At 46.8% G+C, this 19655-nt stretch overlaps 1 protein-coding gene and 1 long non-coding RNA gene across 13 annotated transcripts in view; both read right to left on the bottom strand.

Annotated features, from left to right (window-relative positions):
- Nucleotides 1-19655, bottom strand: part of GRAMD1B (GRAM domain containing 1B) — a 247702-nt gene that overhangs the window by 121792 nt on the left and 106255 nt on the right. For 9 of the 12 annotated variants that reach the window (XM_084976427.1, XM_021063037.2, XM_084976440.1 and 6 more), the window contains exon 2: nt 11223-11300. In XM_084976427.1, the coding sequence (XP_084832553.1) occupies nt 11223-11300 (78 nt within the window). The remainder of the gene's footprint in view (nt 1-11222; nt 11301-19655) is intronic. The other 3 variants (XM_084976417.1, XM_084976423.1, XM_084976422.1) reach the window with 1 other exon arrangement.
- On the bottom strand, nt 12894-16984 carry LOC146399900 (uncharacterized). The gene is made up of 2 exons (XR_014815524.1): nt 16455-16984; nt 12894-14705 (listed from the first exon to the last, which is right to left on the bottom strand). It is a non-coding gene; the product is annotated as an uncharacterized LOC146399900 (long non-coding RNA).

Genomic DNA, 19655 nt, shown 5'->3' with positions numbered 1-19655 from the left:
TGCCTACGGTGTAGGACAGCCCTGGGTGCCCAAGGAGCCATCTCCTGAGTGAGGATTCAGTCTCTGGTCCCCACCCTGGGGAGATACCCTTGGCAGAGGATGGGGTCTATGCCTGTGCCTGTGAGTGAGACAGTCAAGATCGCCACCTGCCACCTCGAGTCCCCATCTCCCTTTGAGATCCATTTAGCCTCTCATTACCTTTCTTCTTCCTGCCCTTTCCTCGCCCCACCTTTCCTTTCTCTTACTGCTGTGTTTCTCTTAAAGTGAACCCAAAACCCCTGCCTGGCAGCGTACATGTCCCTCTTTCTCCAATGGCTGCCAGCCTCTGAATTTAACTCTGGTCCTCTTGCTCCTCCAGAAAAACCTCCTCCCTTCTGCTTGTCACAAAGGCCAAGGCACAGCATGTGGGGCAGGGAAACATTGGCCCATGTTTCTGCGAGGTTCGGGGCCCACTTCAGGAAAAAAGAGCCCCACACCTGGTCCATGCTCAGCCCTCCCCGACAGCTGCTCAGGCAAAGGCCCCAATGAGTGCATAGAAGAGGTGAACATCCAAAGGCAACACCCCCAAACTTCACCCCAGGTCCCTACCACTGCAAGGGAAGTAGCAATACTCCCCAAAGACACCAGGGAACCCTAAATCAGGCAGGACACACCATTGTCTATAGCACCTTGCTCTTGGGACCTCCAAGTTCTTTAGCAACTGAAGTAAAGAACCCAGAGAGCCCAGGAAGCTCCTCGGAGACAAGCCCGGTCAAGCACTCCTTCCCTCCAGGGCTATGTAGCCTCATTCGTGCACCCCCTTATCCTTTACCTTCAGCTTCTGGCAACAGACCACTCCATTCCCTCTTGGGGGCCTGTCACTTGGCAAGGAACTGTGATATCCCCAAACATGGGGGCAACCCCTCAAGCACTCCTGCCTCTGGGAAGAGCCCCATGTCATCCCAAACCAGCCAAGGACCAGGTCCTCGTGCCCTGTTCTCCAGGGCCCCTTGCCACCTACTTGGCTCGTAGAAAGGACAGCTTCTTCCTCAGGGAGGAGACGTGGGAGTGGCAGGCCTGCTTCACTGCCGTGCTGCAAGAGACCGACTCGGAGCGCAGGTTCTGTACCATACTGGGCTCACAGGGGGGCCCGCCACATGGCAGCGGGGACCTCAGGGGCTGGGGGCTCACTCTGGAGCTGCTGCCTGTGCAGCCCCTTCAGCTGTCGGCCTGGCCCCTGCACCTGAGCTCTCCCCGCCTGATGTTCGATACAGAACACAGGCAGCTGGAGGGCCTGAGGTGGGCAGGAGGCTCTGTATCACCAGGAACCCCCCCTGCTTGCAGCCCTCCTCCGTCTTCCCACATCTGGCAGTGCACTGGGCACTTGGTGAGTTTCCTCTCCTCTTTTGTCCTCAGACAGGGAGGATGGAGCTGTACCTGCCTGTGATGTCAGCTGCTGGAAGGAGGGGGAGGGCCACGGGCGCCGCTCCCAGAGGGCCTGCTGCTCACTAGCGGTGAGAGAGCTCACCAGAGCGGTCACCCGAGTGGCCATGGGGCCACAGGGGATTCGGCGGCCAGGCAAGTAGATGGGGCCAGGGTGCTCTGGAAATAGGCGATTTGGGGACAGTTTCCGGGATAGAATTGAAAAGATTTTTCCTTCTAACAGGAAGCTATCTATTCTGGTGGCCAGACCTGAGGGGGAAGCAGTAGGCCTGCTTTCTGGCTTTGCTCCAACTCTGGAGGCTCAAACTCCATTGCCTTGGTCCGTCTGTTCATAAACTCTGTAAACCTCTGCAGCTGAGCATGTACTCTGTGCCAGGTAAGAGAGAGATGGTTTCTGTCCTCCGGGGTCTCACGGGCGAGTGGGGGGACAGCTAAGTGAACTGAAGAGAGCAGAGCATGGACCAAGCGTGGCAGAATTCACCACACTCTGCTCAGGTTCCGGTGCCTGCTATGGTACCTGAGAAATGGAGGTGATGGAACGTGCCTTCCTTACCCTAACGGGGAGAAAGGAGGGTGCGTTCTAGCAAGACACGTAAGACAGGAACATCTTCTGAACTAGTCGGAGGGAAGGTGATACAAGAGGCCCCCAAATTAATCCCGCTCAAGCCTCCTACTGCTCCTATCCCACCTCCTTTGTCCTTAAGAGATGATTTTGGGAGTTCCCGTCCTGGCTCAATGGAAGTGAATCTGACTAGCATCCATGAGGATGCAAGTTCGATCCCTGGCCTCGCTCACTGGGTTAAGGATCCAGTGTTGCCATGACCTATGGTGTAGGTCGCAGAAGTGGCTCAGATCCCGAATTGCTGTGGCTGTGGTGTAGGCCAGCAGCTACAGCTCTGATTCGACCCCTAGCCTGGGAACCTCCATATGCTGCAGGTGTGGCCCTAAAAAGGAAAAAAAAAAAAAAAAAAAAAAAAGAGAGAGAGAGAGAGATGATTTTGTCCCCAAGACACAGAGAACAATAACCTCACCTTCCTACCATGTCGCCTGTAAACTCACCTGCATCCACCTCCACTATTGTCTCCTATTCAAGGCCAGTCCTTTCACCTGTGATCTAGATGGATCTTTTCTTGCCTCCTCTGAAACCCTGCTTCCTTAGCTTTCAGCAGAGGCACCACCCAGCAGAGGTCCCAGGACTAACGCTGAAGACCTCCCTCCTCTCACACCCTTGTCCAGTTCATCGCCAAGTTGAGCTGTGGACATTTCATACCCTAAATGTATCATGACTTCATCTACTGTCTTCCTCCCCCACAACCAGCATCCCAAGCCCAAGCTACCATAGCCAGTTTTTTGCTGGAACACTGCAGTAGCTCATTGACCCCCGCCGACCTCTCCATCTTTTCTCCCGGTTGTAATCTTCCCAGAAGACAAATCTAATCCTGTCAGCTAACTTCTTCAAGACTTCCAACGGCTTCTGGGTGCTCTGAGCATAAAGACGCAAGTGCTAGTCTTGGCCAGCCAAGCGCCTGCCCCATCTTATCTCATCTGTCTCATCTCACTGCTTCCTTCCATCTCAGACTCATCCTTCTGGCCTTAGTTCAACTACTGCACTCTCATGCCTGTCCCATCCCACCCCTACCCCGGCCCAGCCCCATCCAGGTCCAATTTCTTGGACACACGCCCTCATGGAACCATGTTCTCTTGTTTCAATACACACGTCCAAGTTTGTATTTTTTCTGTATCCAAGTTTGTGTTGTTTCTGTCACACACCCAGTTGTGTTACACTGTCTCCTCAACAAGACTGGGAACCTGAGGAGCAGAGTACACAGCGCATAATACTTAAAAGTTTGTTGAGTGAATGAAAGAATGAATGAGTGATGCCCTCTCTTAACAATTCTCTTCCTTGACCTCTGAAGGTTCTTGCTTCAGAGATTAAAGATGTGCAGTGTCCCCCTATGTCAAAATAAAAATTCTCCCAATCACCCCTACCTTCTCCTCCAGGTATCATCTCTAGTTCTCTTCATCCCGAGCAAAAGTCTAGAAAGAATTCTCCATGTGCACTCTCTCGTCCTTCCCCTCAGATGCTCTTCTGAAACTGCTCTGTGGTTACCAATGCCCTCCTAATTGCCACTGCAGAAGATCCTTTTCCATTCTTGTCTTGCCTGTCTCTACCCACTTTGTCTCTTTTTTCTTGCTTCTATCTCTCGGCCTCCAGTTCTCCCAGCTTCAGTGGGCAATCTTTTGCAAACGCCTCCTTCCCTTGCCTTCTGCTTAAACTCCGCTCATCCTAAGACTCCTGGCCTCAACCATATTCTCATTTCCAAAGAAGTAGTTTTTGTCCTGTCTCCTGAGCTTCAAACAAGTGTGCCCAACTGCTGAGTGTATATCTCCATGTGCATGCTCTCCAGGTGTGGTTCGAACTCTATGTGTCTAAATGAAACTTATTACCACCCTTGCTGTTCAAATCTTCCCTCTTTACCCAATATTTAAATAATGATATCAATAACAGTAATAGCAAGCACATATAGAATGCTAGCCATGTGCCAGACACTATGCTTGTTCTAATCATCACACATATACACTCAATCCTCTCAACAACCCTATGAAGCATGAAGTATTATTATATCCACTTTATAGATGAGGAGAATGAGGCACAGATAGGTCCTCTTTTTCTGTCCTTCTACCATAATTCAGAAATCTACCCATCTGGTCTCAGCTTAAATGTTACCATACCAGTAAGCCATCCCCCCGCACCTAACTTAGAGTAGTCCCCAAAAGCCCTGGTCCACCACCTAATATTTTCTCATTTTCTTTATAGTACTTATTATTAGTTGACATTCTCTTTGTTTATTATCTAATCTTCCGTCACTAGAAAGTAAGAACCATGAAAGGAGAGACAATGGCTATCGTTTTTTTGTTTTGTTTTGTTTTGTTTTTTTTTTGCTTTTTAAGGGCTGCACCCACGGCATATAGAGGTTCCCAGGCTAAGGGTCTAAACAGAGCTACAGTCACAGCAACGTAGAGTCCTGCCAGCCTAAGCCACAGTCACAGCAATGTAGGATCCTGCCAGCCTAAGCCACAGTCACAGCAACGCAGGATCCGAGCCACATCTGCGATCTACACCACAGCTCACGGCAACGCCAGATCCTTAACCCACTGAGCGAGGCCAGGGATCGAACCCACAACTCTTGGTTCCTCGTCGGATTTGTTTCTGCTGCACCATGACGGGAACTCAGACAATGGTTATCTTGTTTACAGCTGTACCTGTCACTGCCCACAAGAGTAGCTAGCATAGAGTATGGGCTCAGTAAATCCCATATGCAATGAGGGAATGAATGCGTAGACAAGTGCCAGTTTCCTTCCTTGCCTATCTGCTTCCAGTGTTCCCTCTCTGACATCAAGACCAAAGTGATTTTTTCTCACAAGCCTATCTGGGAGAGATCTGGGTACCCCCTTCCTCAAAACCTCTCACTCACTCCCCTGCATCTATAAACACAGCTCACTCTACCATGGCAGGATGTGACATGATCAGGCACCTGCCTACCTGTACAAAGATGACTCCCAGCTGCTTGCTAGCTTACCCCCTCCTGGGACATCATCAACAGCCATACTGAAGTATTTGCCGTTTCTGAATATGCCTTGCTTTCTCACGCCTCCATGCTTATGTACATCACTTTCCTTCGCCTGAGAATGATGTCCATGTGACAGACTCCTACACATCTTGCAGCACTCGGTGAAAGCACAGCCCCCCTCTGGGGAGTCTTTCTGGGTACCCCCACCCCCTCCCTCCCGCCTCCCTGATCCTCGCCCTAAGCAGAGTACCCGCATAACTGAGGCAAATTTCCTAACTCTGCTGAGTTTCCATTTCCTAAATGCTAATATGAAAATAATTATATGAATGCTATGAATTATATGAATAATATGAAGACAATGATAGCATCTATTTGATAGGGCTGTTGAGAAGTTTCTATTTAAAAGTGTATGTAAGGTTCACTGCACAGGTTAGGTATATTCGTAAACAAATTCTTTAGTTCTATTACAACTAAATTCTATTAGCTAAAACTCCATATGTCAATTATGACATTACATTATACTTCTTACTTACAGGTATGTCTCCCCTACAAGGCTCTTGAGGGCAAATGCCATGCCTTAATCTATTTATCCTTAGGGTCAATATCTGACATTTTGCACATGATCAATGTTCTACACATTCTTTCTGTCTCTGCTTCTTCAAGGACAAAAGAGCAAAGATCTGGTAAGAAAGTGAGTGTAAAAACTCACAGTAGCCAAAATCATCAGAGTGCTAGCTGCTACTACTTACTAAGGACCAGGCACTCTATACATGTTATCTCATGTACTCGTCATAAGAGAAGACTTTTACAAATGAGGTAACAAAGGATCAGCAAAGCTGAGTAAAATGTTTTTAAAAATTCACAGTCAGTAAGGAAGAAGGCAGTCAAAACCAGCTCTGGGAGTTCCCGTTGTGGTGCAGTGGTTAACGAATCCTACTAGGAACCATGAGGTTGCGGGTTCGATCCCCAGCCTCGCTCAGTGGGTTAAGGATCCGGCGCTGCGGTGAGCTGCGGTGTAGGTCGCAGACGTGGCTCAGATCCCACGTTGCTGTGGCTGTGGTATAGGCTGGCGGCTACAGCCCCGATTAGATCCCTAGCCTGAGAACCTCCATATGCTGTGGGTGAGCCCTGGAAAAGACAAAAAAGAAAAAAGGAAAACCCAGCTCTGCAGACTTAAGGCTCTGGCTCTTTTCTGCACACTGCAAAGCCCACTAGCAGACAGTGAGCCTCGATTCCTCTTGTAGCCTGGACTCAGGCAGACTCCAGGATCTTGTGGATACTTAAAGGTTTGTGGCACACATGCCTGCCTACAGGAATGGACAGGTGAACACAAGCGGCCCTGCCTTGGTCCTCAGTTACACCCAGCCCTGTCCAGGTCTCATTTTCCTACCACAAAAAAAAAAAAAAAAAAAAAAAAAAAAAAAGCTTTCCTGGTCAACTGAGACCATGTTCTGTTGAAACTAACACCATATACATAAAAGGTCCTTAGTAAAACAGCTGCTTTTCCTATAGTCCTAGCTTTGTATGAAAGTTCCTGCCATTGGGTGAAGATACTAAATAAAGACCTGGTGACCCAAGAAACCTTACCAACTGGTCCAGCTTGGGCTGACTCTGGGAATTAGGGTTTTGTAAGTGTACCCCTGGCTTCACCTGGAAGCCTGAAAATGGATTCATGTCCCATATCCCATCACACACACACATACATACTTTGGGGAAGTTAGATCTATTTTGCTTTCGACCAGAAAGCTGGGAAGATTATTCCTCTCTCTGAGACAACCCCCGTTTCCCAATAAACCGAATGCTTGTCTAAAATCAACCCCTCTCCCCGACGCACACCTGCCCAGGAAACAAGAGTCTCCCTGTGCCCACCCATCCTCTGCTCCCCATCGTGGTTCCAAAAGCTGTTTTCCTCCAGGACGGAAATTGATGTGAATGGGGATAAAAATAATTCTCCAAAGCCCTTACATTTGGATGTCCTATTTAGACATTTCCTTATTTGCTATATAATATGGATACTTTTTAGGCTGTAGTAATTATTTTGTCTCTAAACATATCCATTCAGAATCTTGTACCAGAAAAAAGAAAAATCAATGCTTTATTTAACCAGCTGAAAGTTCACCTCATACTAAAGGACTATAATTTTGAGCTTTAAAACAGAAAAAAATCAATGAGGTTTTTTTCATGTTTGTCTCTTTTTTTTTCCTGTTCTATGAAATGATCCTTCATTCTGTAATTGACCACGTGGGCTTCGAGAATTAGGAGCAGCCACAGAAAAGGGTCCATATTACCCATTTCATACCCGGCCATTTTCAACCCTGTTCTACCTGCTTTCCGGGGGAGGAGCCAAGAGTCAATGAGAGGATTCGTTTGTCCAGTGTAGGAAATGCTGCCGAAACCAGCAGGGTGTGCTGTCCATCAAACGCGAGTCCAGAGCAAGGAGTCTAAGCCAGGTTCCCCATCACTGCAGAAGATCTCCCCAGGGTTCAGATCTCACACGTGCTCTAGGCCAGGATATCACAGACCAACATCCAAAACACCCCAGAGAGTCTCTTAATTGGGTGGAAACATGTTAGATGTAGGATTAGGTACAGGGTGTAAAGGTCTGTTCTGAGCTGAGGCTGAGTGATTAATTAGCACCCTGAGGACTTGTTCTCTCCAGGAGAACCTACTGGCTGAGAAGGCAAAAAAGAATTCATTCAGAAAGGCCCTGGTGAACACACCACCAGTCCTGAGTTTCAAGGCAAGGGGTCCACAGTGACGGCCACGAGAAGCAGCCTTCTGTTCAAGACCCCCCATACTGCCCAAGCTGAGCTAGTGCAAAACTATATCCAACATCCGCCATGAAGAGTTTTGTGGGGCTGCCCGTGGGCCAGGGATGGGGAGAAAGGACCGGGAAAGACATTTAGAGGATTTTTCTGGCCAGAGCTTTGGATGGGAGGAAACCGCATAGCATTTCATTGGGTTGGGGGCATGGGCAGAGAGGGAGTGAAAAAATAATTTTTATCACCATACAATCCCAAATACTGAACAAAAGGCAGGGCTCTCTCTAGTTAGTAAGCAGCCCTGGGGAAATGTATGACAGAGTATGTGCAATTGGCGTATATTCATCTTTCCCAGGGACACCCAAGCAGCAGAGCTAAAACAGAGGGAGTTGAGGACTTGCCAGTCACAGAGCTGATAGGAGCAACTGAAGGCAGCTGATCAGAAATGGATGGAAGACTTCTGGAGATGTTTGGTACACAAGCTCGGGAAAGGGAGCTGTGTTGGGGAACACTATCATGAACCGTTCCAACTTTGAAAGCATGGCTGCTGAAATCCATAAAGTACCGAAAAGAAATCGAAGACCACTCTAGAGACTGAGGGAAGCCATCAGATCCTAACCGATTAAACATTAGTAATTATAAGGGGCAAAGACTAATCACAAAAGTGATTAGTCCTTATCCCTTGGAAGCTGCAGGCCTCCTCATACTCTCTACCTAAATGGATGAGCTGAACTGTTCATTTCGGTTAGTTAACAAGCCAACCGCCAACTAGGGCAGAACTCATAAAACTTGATAATCTAAAGAGGATTCCAGAGGTCCAACCCTCTTGCCCAGGATGGAATCCTTTTCAAAAGGCACCGTCTAGCGTTTGCCTGAACATTTGCATAGAGAGGATAGTTGCTCACGTTGCAAGGCCTATTCCACCGCAGTGCAGCTAATCATGGAAGTTCTTCCTTATGTGGAGCTGAAATTCCTTTCTCTGTAACTTCTATCCCCTCTAGATCTATTTGTTAGGCTTTTCACTTTTAAAAAGTGCTGTCATAGTCACCCTAAACCTTTTCATTTCCAGGCTAAACCTCTTTCCTTCAACCAATCCTTATACTGATATGGTTATCATCTTGATTATTCTTTTCTGGACTCTAAGTGATCAAAGAACTGAGCATAATGCATCAGATATGGTCAAACTGGAGTTCCTGTTGTGGCGCAGTGGTTAACGAATCCGACTAGGAACCATGAGGTTGCGGGTTCGGTCCCTGCCCTTGCTCAGTGGGTTAACGATCCGGCGTTGCCGTGAGCTGTGGTGTAGGTCGCAGACGCGGCTCGGATCCCGAGTTGCTGTGGTCCTGGCGTAGGCCGGTGGCTACAGTTCCGATTTGACCCCTAGCCTGGGAACCTCCATATGCCGCGGGAGCGGCCCAAGAAATACAAAAAACAAAACAAAACAGATATGGTCAAACTAGTACAGACTGCAGCGAAACCTTTCTTTTTATTTATTTATTTTTTTATGTTATGTTATTTATTTGTCTTGTCCTTTTAGGGCCGCACCCACGGCATATGGAGGTTCCCAGGCTAGGGGTCAAATCAGAGCCGTAGCCGCCGGCGTATGCCACAGCCACAGCAACGCCAGATCCAAGCCATGTCTGCAACCTACATCACAGCTCACAGCAACACTGGATCCCCAACCCACTGAGCGAGGCCAGGGATCGAACCCGCAAGAAACCTTTCTTTTTAAATCCATGCTCCATGCTTCCGTTAATGAATTCAGACTTTTAAAGATAATTTGGTTCATATTTGGCTGGTTAAAAAAAAAAAAAAATCAACAAAAATCCTTAAGTTCTTTTTCACATGAAATCCTATCAAGTTAGGCTCCCTACAGTAATTCTAATACAAATCTATAAATCTATAACAGCACATTTCCTGGTTTCCACGGCGGCACAGTGGGTTTAATGATCCAGCTTGTCTCTGTGCTGTTGCCAGTTTGATTCCCAGCCCGGCGCAGTGGGATAAGAATCCAGCATTGCTGCAGTGGTGGAGTAGGCGTACATACACACACACATTTTACCTTTCCTTTAAAAAAAATTCTCCTTGTTGTCCCCACCCACTGTCCTATTTGAAATAATACTAGATCTTGATTCTATCACCCTCAGTGTTCTCCCTACTCCCTCTTAGCTGAGTGGCCACTGTAAGTTTGATAAATGAGGTAAAAGTACCTTCAGCTTTTTCATTCAGTTTGTTGATAAAAATGGTAAACAGAGCTAGACCAGCAGCAGAGCCCCTGACAGGCCTGCTGAGACTGTCTTTCAGTTAACATTCGTACAGTCTGCCTTTGCTGGGCATAGGAGCTTAACTTGGTGCAACAGAACCCCCTCTATCTACCATTCAGAGGCACTACATGAAGACAGATGCTGCCTTGCCCTCCTGTCCTGAGGGTTTAACCAGTTTTACCCTGAAGCCTCAAACAAGCCTCCAGGAGCCTCCTTCTGAGGGCATCCTGTACGTCCAAGCTCATTCTGCATCAACCTCTGACACCTACGAGCCTCTCCCATCCTGGTGTTCTGCTGCCATCTTGTTAAGCAGATAGGTTAGGGGGTCCTCGGAGAAAGAAGAAACCTCTTAAGAAGCCATTCTGGGATCTGAGCCTGGCCGCAGTGCTAGTCCTAAATCAAAGGTCTTAAAGGAAGTAGGGAAACAAAGGACCAACAAAGGAAAAGCAGTCAGGAAACAGTAAAACAGAGTCCTAGCTCCTCCTCCAGGAATATACATAACCAACCATCTGACACAAGTCTCTCTGGGAGTTTGGCAGGAACTAGGGCCCCCACCCAGGTGGGATGACTAAGCTGATCTTCCAGCTCTCAATCCACTAAAACTCGGACTCCATCACCTTGGCCTGGGTTCTACGAGGAATTCTCTGCTTAAGCCCCTTGGTGAATATGCATGTCCCCTTAACTTAAAACTTCCCCAATGTTGCGGTGGGGGAGACAGTGCTTTGAGAAAGATCCTTGGTGTTCTCCTTACTTGCTGCAAGCAATAACAAATCTTTCCTCTCCCCATTTTGGCTTGGTTGTGTCTTTTAGTTCTGGCACCCACCAAGAGGCAAGCCCAGCTTTTGGGGATACTCCGATGCCACAGGCGCCATCCCAGGCCCCGCCACTTTTCTCAGGCACGAAACACCCTTTCCCCCTCCCCATCCACACGGTCCCAACCTTCACAGAGTGACTCAGATCCCATGTCCTCTCTGACATCTTCCCAAAGGACGTGGTTTCCACACACTGACTCCCCCCACCCCCACCGCTAAGCACCCACAAGCCTCCAGAATCTGTCCTCTCGTGTTGCCCCTGCCTTCTAATCCAATCCGTGTCTGAGCACAGAGGTCCGGCGGGCTCCCACTTCTACGGAAGCACAGTCTTCCTCAAACACTTTGCCCACCCCCTCTGCCGCCATCCTCTCCCTCCTCATTTGCTCTTACCTTTCTTCCCGCACCCGAGGACTCAGGAACCTACTGGAATCATCGTCGTGGCTGCTCTGCTGGCTGCTCTGCTGGCTGCTGAGGAAAGACAGGATATGAACCGTTAACCCTCAGCGTCTTTCTCAACCCAGAGGGGGATCGTCTAGACTGCAGCCCCACGAAGAAACGGGGGGTTACAACATCTTGAAGGTAGAAGTTGCCCTATTCCTAGTTTACACAGACAGTGTGCTGACAGTGGGACTGAGACAATCATTGGGTCAAAACCCTACCCATCGTACCTAAAGCCTGAAAGGAATATCCTGATTATTACCTCGTCTTGCTGGGCCAGGGTCTCACTGAGCCAAGGCCTCGGGCAGTCTCTGTACCTGGGCCTTGTAAGACAGGATAACAATCCCTTTCTTCAACCTCAGCTGAGACACTCAAGGAACTGGTGCGGACTTGGGGGCAGGATGGGGGAGGAGGGAGGGAAGTGGGGTGGGGGAGGGGGGAATTCCAGCCTGAGAAAGACCTGAGGCTGCTGCTTTGCCCCCAGGCAGGGCTAAGGAGGGTGAGGGAGAAAAGAGGGATTAGAAGGTGGAGGAGATCTTCCATTCCTTAAAGCCCTGTAGGCACACGTTCTTCAAGTGCTTTCTCAAAAGTTATGCGGAATTTCACACTCATCCTACTCAAGAGAAAGAAGAGCACAGCAGTCCATACGTCTTGTGACACTAATTGAACATATAGTTGGCGAACAAATAATTTTTACTAATTGCCGATTATTAAATACTCCAGGGATCTAGTCAAGAGCCTTAAAACTACAGTCCCTGACCAAATAAATCTAGAGCCCCTGTGGGCGAAGAATGTTGTTTGCTTTTTTAAAAAAATAAAAACAAAAATAAATAAATAAATTGTCGGGAACAAATTTTTGAAACAGTATTTCATGATGTGAAAATTATATGAAATTCAAAATTATGTCATAAATAAAGTTTTATTGGAACACAGCCACACCCATTCATTTGCATACTAACCAGGGCTGCTTTTTTCCTGCAATGGTGGAGCTGTGTGGTTAAGGCAGAGCTGAGTAAGTGCAGCAGTGAGACTTTTAGAACCACAAAGCTTAAATAGTTACTGTATAGTCCCTTACAAAAGAAGTTAGCAAATCCCTGCTTTGCATTATTCTATTCCTAATGAATTCCTATTACCATAAATGTCACCATAAACCAGGCCTAGTATAACCAAAATTGTTCCCTTGTTCTGGTAGATTGTTCACAGCAATAAAATGCATTGATCTCTACAGAGTACATTCCTTAGACTGGATCCCCAGTAGACAGTAAACCCTAAACGATTTTACAGGGTAAGAACTTGCCCCAGCTTCTGTACACTCTCCACCAGGGAAGCATGTGACTTTTTGCGGTCACAGTTAAAACCATGCTCTTGTGTTCCGATCTTTCAGCAAGAAGTAAATGAACTTAGAAGCAATTTACATCAAATTTTCAAGCACATAAAACATGCAAGCATGTGTGCGCGCACACCCACACACACACATACATGCCAGAAACCAGAAGATTACCACACACATAGCCGCCAGTTGCTTGGCCAAATAAAGTGTGTACACAAACCTTTCCTCTTTCATTTACTCTACATAAAGCACTTTTTTTTTTTTTTTGCTGCCCGTTTCCTGGGGCGTGCCTATTTGCAAGGTTTCATAGACTTGCCTTTTAAAAACTTCTTAGAACAAAATTATCCTATCGTGTTATTAACCCACAGGATTTCTTACATTGGGATTGACCTGTCATATGTATCAAGCACCCTCTTCTACACAACCTGGGATAGGTGTTAAGATGAAAGTAGGTGACCCACAAATGACTGGAGCTCAAATTCCAAAGCAGACTGAGGACCAGAGATAAGCATGAAGAGAAGAATACCAAAATAATAATAACAATAATAAAAAATATTTAAGAAGAAAAAAAGAGAAGCATACCAGTCTATGTAGGCGGCAGCGATTGTGAGGAGAAGCAGGAGGGAAGGCTGTCTGGAGTGTAGTGTTTTACACGCCCACCCAAGGGCTCGACCAACCCAAATGGCCACAGTCAGTATTACAGCCTCTTCACAGAAGAGATCAAACTGGATTCCATATAAGCTATGATGGGCTGTTCTTCCTTCTCACTCTGCCCTCCCTCTGGCAGTCAAAATTTAAGGTTACACTAATAAAGGCGCTCCCAGAACTAAACGACAAGTACCAGGGTTTCAGAAAAATAATTCTGAGCTGATATCAGCAAGTAATCTCACTAGATGGCACTGCTGACTTCCAAATCCGAACCTGAATGAGGCCAATGCATCCAGCTTCTGAAACCAAAACTAGAACCAACCTTCTGACGCCCCCTGCTGGCCTCCCCATTACTCAGAAAATAGTTCAGAAGGTGGAGAGGAAAACAACAATGGTTCACCTTCAAACTATTTATTCGTTCTAAATAACTAAGGAATATCAACCTGCACGCATTCAACAAGGTTTCATATAATGTCCTCTATGTGCACACAGGCCAACTAAAGGCAGCATCAAGGCTAAGTCTGGACTTTGGAATATGCTGCCTCAGGTATATTATATCCAAACTCTTCTACTTTCTACTTAGGTGATCCTGAGCAAATTAACAGTCATTTTGCTTACCTATAAAATGGAGATGGTATATTACAATCATTCTAACTGCTGTAAGGGTTAAAGACTGTAAAGCTGTTGTAAGAATTAGAGAATGCAGGGACTTGGAGAACAGACTTGCGGTTGCCAAGGGAGAAGGGGAGTGAGTGGGATGGACTGGGAGTCTGGGGTTAATAAATTCAAACTATTGCATTTGGAGTGAATAAGCAATGAGATCCTGCTGTACTGCACAGGGAGCTGTATCTAGTCACTTATGATGAAACATGATGGAGGATAATGTGAGAAAAAGAATGTATATATGTGTATGACTGGGTCACTTTGCTGTGCAGTAGAAATTGACTGAACACTGTAAACCAACTATAATGGACAAAATAAAAATCATTAAAAAAAGAATTAGAGGGAGTTCCCATCATGGCACAGCGGAAATCCGACTAGGAACCATGAGGTTGTGGGTTCAATCCCTGGCCTTGCTCAGTGGGTTAAGGATCCGGCGTTGCCGTGAGCTGTGGTGTAGGTCACAGACGTGGCTTGGATCTGGTATTGCTGTGGATGTGGCATAGGCCGGCGGCTACAGCTCTGATTAGACCCCTAGCCTGGGAACCTTCATATGCCGTGGGTTCGGCCCTAAAAAAAAAAAAGAATTAGGAGTTCCCATCGTGGCACAGTGGTTAACGAATCCGACTAGGAACCATGAGGTTGCGGGTTCGGTCCCTGCCCTTGCTCAGTGGGTCAAGGTTTCGGCATTGCCGTGAGCTGTGGTGTAGGTCGCAGACGCGGCTCGGATCCTGCGTTGCTGTGGCTCTGGTGTAGGCTGGCAGCTACAGCTCCGATTCGACCCCTAGCCCGGGAACCTCCATATGCCGCGAGAGCGGCCCAAGAAATGGCAAAAAGACAAAAAAAAAAAAAAAAAAAAAGAATTAGAGAATCAACATCTGTGACGTATGGAGACAGTGCCTGGCACATACTAATTGCTGTATAAATGTTATGTGCAAGGCATTTCTTGAGAGTCAAGGAAAAATAAAGACATGAATCAGAGAAGGATCTTGCTCTCAAGGTCTTTACAATCTGGAAAGTAAGAGTAGGTATAAACTATAATTTTACACTACATTCAAAAGCAGAAAATGCTAACTTTTAGAAGTAAATATTAATTGCTACAGAAGCATAGACCAAGGAAAGATCATTTGCTTCTGGGGCTAGTAAGAAAAGACTGTCTTAACATCAAAGGTTTTTGTGCTGACACTTGAAATTTGAACGGATTCAGGATGAGCAGAACCAAGAAGAGAGGCATTCTGGTTCAGCGCCACTCACCAAACATTGATCACGTACCAGGCACTGTGCTAGGAGATGGGGAACATAAAGAGCCCAGAGTCTAGGAGACACAAGTATATGCTGAGCACTGCGACATAGGAAGGATGAACGGGTGCAGATTGCAGTTGATTCTTCGGGTGGGTTTCAGGGGACCCAGAGGAGAGGGGAATGTGGGACAGGAGGAACTGCAGATAAATCCACAGCAGCAACAGCTGCAGGGTGCACGGGCTCCTTCCTCCTCTAGACCCACCCCTATTCCCCACCCCTAGGAGCTGGTCCTCTGCCTCCCACCCACCTCCCTCATTTTCAGAACTTTTGCCCACAGTCTTTAAAGTGAGATGAATGTCAACCAGTCCTCCACTCAACCCCCATCAGTGATCATTGTTGAGTAGAATTTCCAGAGATTCAGACATGACCTTGCTCTTTTACAAAAACTCTCAATTCCTCCCTTAAGTGAGCCTTTTCTTTTTTTTCCTTTCTCCTTCTTTCTTCCTTTCTCACCCTGCCTCCTTTTTTTTCCCCCCTTTTTTGGCTGCCTCACAGCAAATGGAGTTCCTGGGCCAGAGATCAGATCTGAGCCACAGTTGTGACCTACAGTGTAGCTGCAGCAACACTAGTCCTTTAACCCACTATGCTGCCGGGCTGGGGATTGAACCTGGGTCCTGGTGCTGCAGAGATGCTGCTGATCCCGTTGCACCACAGAGGGAACTCAAAGTGAGCCTTGTCAAATGATACAGGCCACCTGGACACTGAAGAGCTCCCCCTGCTCCCTAAATGAATCTGCCTGTCCTCTGAGGTCATGACAAAAGCCATCACCATAGTAGGGGGTTTACAGAGGCATGTGGAAAGCTGGAAGGTCAAGGGCCACATCCACAACCACTCCATTTCAGTCAAGGCCTTGCAGGGACAGGTGGCTGGCCTGGGAAGTTGAGAACTTGGAGAAAGTCCAGCAGAGGGCACTAACACATGAAAACTGTAATGTAGAAGAAAAAAAAAAAAAAAAAAAAAAGCCTGAAAAGAAACTCTAAACAAGGATTTGGAATGACTTAGCCCAGGGGCACCGGATGACTGTAAGTCAGCTCAACCCTACAAGGAAGGGAAGTTGTGTAAGCAACCTGTTCCCTTTCCCCTAAAAGAGCTAGAGAAGGCATAAGGATAACCGAAATCCCTCCTGTTTCAAATTCAAGCTTTCAATACAAATCACTGCATAAATTCAATTTTTGAAACAGACTGTGGTAGTAAATAAGGTGGGGAAGCGCTTCTTTACATTCTGGGAGGTTCCTGATGGAAACCTGCTGAAGCGAATTGAATCAGGAATCCTGGTTTTGTGCTCCACCATCAGGTGAGCGCTCACTCGGAGCTTATCCTAGAAGGTCAAGCTAAACCAGTAAAGTAACACTGGTTGGGGAAAGTCCATTTTAACCTGAGCCAGAACACACTCCAGAGGCAGAAATTCACAGGCTATGAGCAGGAGGCCCCGAAAGGCAGGCTGGGTAAAGCCATGATTCCGAGGGCCTCCCTCCCCACCCCCATCCCTGAGCACTGACAGGAAGTACAGGCTAAACCCACAAGCCACCAAGAAGGTGTCCTTTTGCCCTCTGGAAAGTACAGCCACACTCCTAGGGAGACTAAATTTGGCACCTTTTCTGAGTTGGTGCTTCATAAGCAGAAACAGCTCTTTCTCGCCCAGACAACACTAACGGGGTCTCCTAAGCCCAGAAGGGATTTGAGAGATGCAGGGGATTCCAAGTAATTGTGGGGATGTGTGAGCTGTAATTTAGGATTTCCAGAGCCTAATGGAACCTGTCCATTTACTCACACGGAAGCTGGGCACTCATTTATCCCTTGTCTTTGCTTTGGGCTGTAATCAAAGCAATCTAGTGTGTCAGTATCAGTTATCTGATGCTAATCAGATGCTCTGAAAAGCTCAGAGTGGCTTTGACTGATACACAACTTTGATTAATAAAAACAAGGGAAGAAAGGGTTCCCGCTGTGGCACAGCGGAAACGAATCTGACTAATATCCATGAGGACATGGGTTTGATTCCTGGCATCACTCAGTGGGTTAAGGATCTGACGTTGCCGTGTGCTATGGTGTAGGTTGCAGACAAGGCTCGGATCTGGTATGGCTGTGGCTGTGGTGTAGGCTGGCAGCCGTAGCTCCAATTTGACCCCTAGCCTGGGAACTTCCATATGCCACAGAGGTGGCCCTAAACAGCCAAAAGAAAAAAAAAAAAAAAAAAAGGAAGGGAGGGGAAGAAATTATTCTCAGTAGTAGACGTAGTAGAATAGCATGGAACTTAGGTTTGCCCTGGCTTTGTTTCTTATTGGCTCTGTAATTTGGTCAAGTCACCTACCCTCTCTCAGCCTATTTCCCCAGAAAATAGGAACAATAAAACACCACTTGGAGGCGTTCCTGTTGTGGCTCGGCAGGCTGAGAACCTGACACTCTCTGTGATAACGTGGGTTCGATGCCTGGCCTCACTCAGGAGGTTAAGGATCCAGTGTTGCCACAAGCACAGATGTGCCTTAGATCCAATATTGCTATAGCTATGGTGCAGGTCACAGTCACAGCTCCAATTAGACTTGGCCTGAGAACTTCCATATGCCACAGGTATGGCCATAAGGGGGGAAAAAAACCAAAAAAACAAAAAAAACCTTGGAGAATTTTGTCGAGGGTTAAGTTGTGAGTAATACAATTATGATATCTGAGTATCTGAGTTCAGGATTTTGAGTCGGCAAGACACAGCTCTGCCCCTTAGCACAGTGATACAGTGATATTGGGCAAGCTACTTAAACTTTTCTCCTTTTTTTTTTCTTTTTGGGGGCCACGGCGTATGGAGTTCCTGGGCCAGGGATCAGCTCTGAGCCTCAGTTGTGACCTATGCTACGGCTGTGGCAACACCAGATCTTTAACCTACACTGTGCTGGGCCAGGATCGAGCCTGAGTCCCAGCACTCCCAAGATGCCACTGATTCCACTGCACCACAGCAGGAACTCCTGCTTAACTTCTCTAAGTATCAGATGTGGCTACACCACAGGCCTTTAAGGATTTTAGTGAGGATTAGAAACAGTAGAAATCACCTATAGAAAGCATCTAGTGCCATGTTTGGGCCTTAGTAGCTGTACTAGAAATGGTGGACATCAATTATACTGAATATTCACAGTTATATTCCCAGTTAGTTCAACAGGTAAATATTTTGAAACACCCAATACATGGGAGGAAAAGGACAGAAGAGACCCTTATGGTAAAAATGTTGAGAGCCACTGACTCAAAAAGTAGAGTCACACATATCACTGACAAAAGAAAAGGAGGGATTTTCACGCTGAATTATAACCACCTGCAAGATGACTCTGGCATTTACCATTTCATTTTAAGAAGGAAAGGTGTCTGGGGGAAGAAGCAGGTAGCAAGTAAGGGCAGAATAAAAGAAAATAGTTTCTGTTTGTCATCTGGCAATAGAGTATAGGAAGGTCTAATCATAGAAAATAAGCAAACAGATGTGATTTGGGACACTGCCAAGGACTGTCAGCTTCTTACACAACATACCTGAATATTCTCAAATGCTACTTAGAAAATAGCATGCGCCAAGTGAAAACTGATTTGTCTACAAAGTTAGCAGGACTGCTTCTGCTGGACGGCTCCCTGGGATGGTGCAGCAAGGTGGGTAGCTGGTCCAAGAGTCAGGGATTCAGAATCCAGCTAAATGTCTTTTAACTCATCACAGCTCAGTAACAGTTCTCTAACAGTTCTTTTGCCTCCAAAGCACCCATGTCTCTGTCTTTAAAAAAGCAATCTCAGAGTTCCCATTGTGGTGTAGCAGAAATGAATCTGACTAGGAACCAGTGAGGTTGCAGGTTGGATCCCTGGCCTTGCTCAGTGGGTTAAGGATCTGGTGTTGCTGCAAGCTCTGGCATAGGTCACAAATGTGGCTCAGATCTGGCACTGCTGTGGCTGTGGCCTAGCCCAGCAGCTGTAACTCCCATTCGACCCCTAGCCTGGGAACCTCCATATGCTGCAGGTGTGGCCCTAAAAAGCAAAAAAAAAAAAAAGAGAAAAGAAATCTCTCCCTCAACTCCTTTAGGTTTCCTTTCTTCCCTCCTGAGTTGTATTTTATTGAAAGAAATCACTATTCGATGATCACCAAACTTCCATCAAAACTGTATCAGAGGAGTTCCCGTCGTAGCTCAGTGGTAACGAACCCGACTAGTATCTAAGGATGCAGGTAAAATCCCTGGCTTTGCTCAGTGGGTTAGGGATCTGGCATCACCGGGAGCTGTGGTGTAGGCTGCAGCTGCAGCTTCATTTAGACCTCTAGCCTGGGAACTTTCATATGCTGTGGGTGCAGCCCTAAAAAACAAAACAAAACAAAACTGTATCAGATTTGCATATAATGTGTGGTGATAAGTAGTTATTAATAAACAAAAAAGAAATCCTGATATTCCTTTTTCCAGCATGTCTCATTTGTTCTGATTTTTCTATGTAATTTAAAA

The sequence above is a fragment of the Sus scrofa genome, chromosome 9 (assembly GCF_054392235.1).
Source record: "Sus scrofa isolate SSC_HxYL_T2T_F1_AM1 chromosome 9, Sscrofa_HxYL_maternal_Yorkshire_Landrace_v2.0, whole genome shotgun sequence".
NCBI lineage: Eukaryota > Metazoa > Chordata > Mammalia > Artiodactyla > Suidae > Sus > Sus scrofa.
Note: the sequence above shows the minus strand (reverse complement) of the source record. Positions and strands in the feature narration are given on the sequence as shown.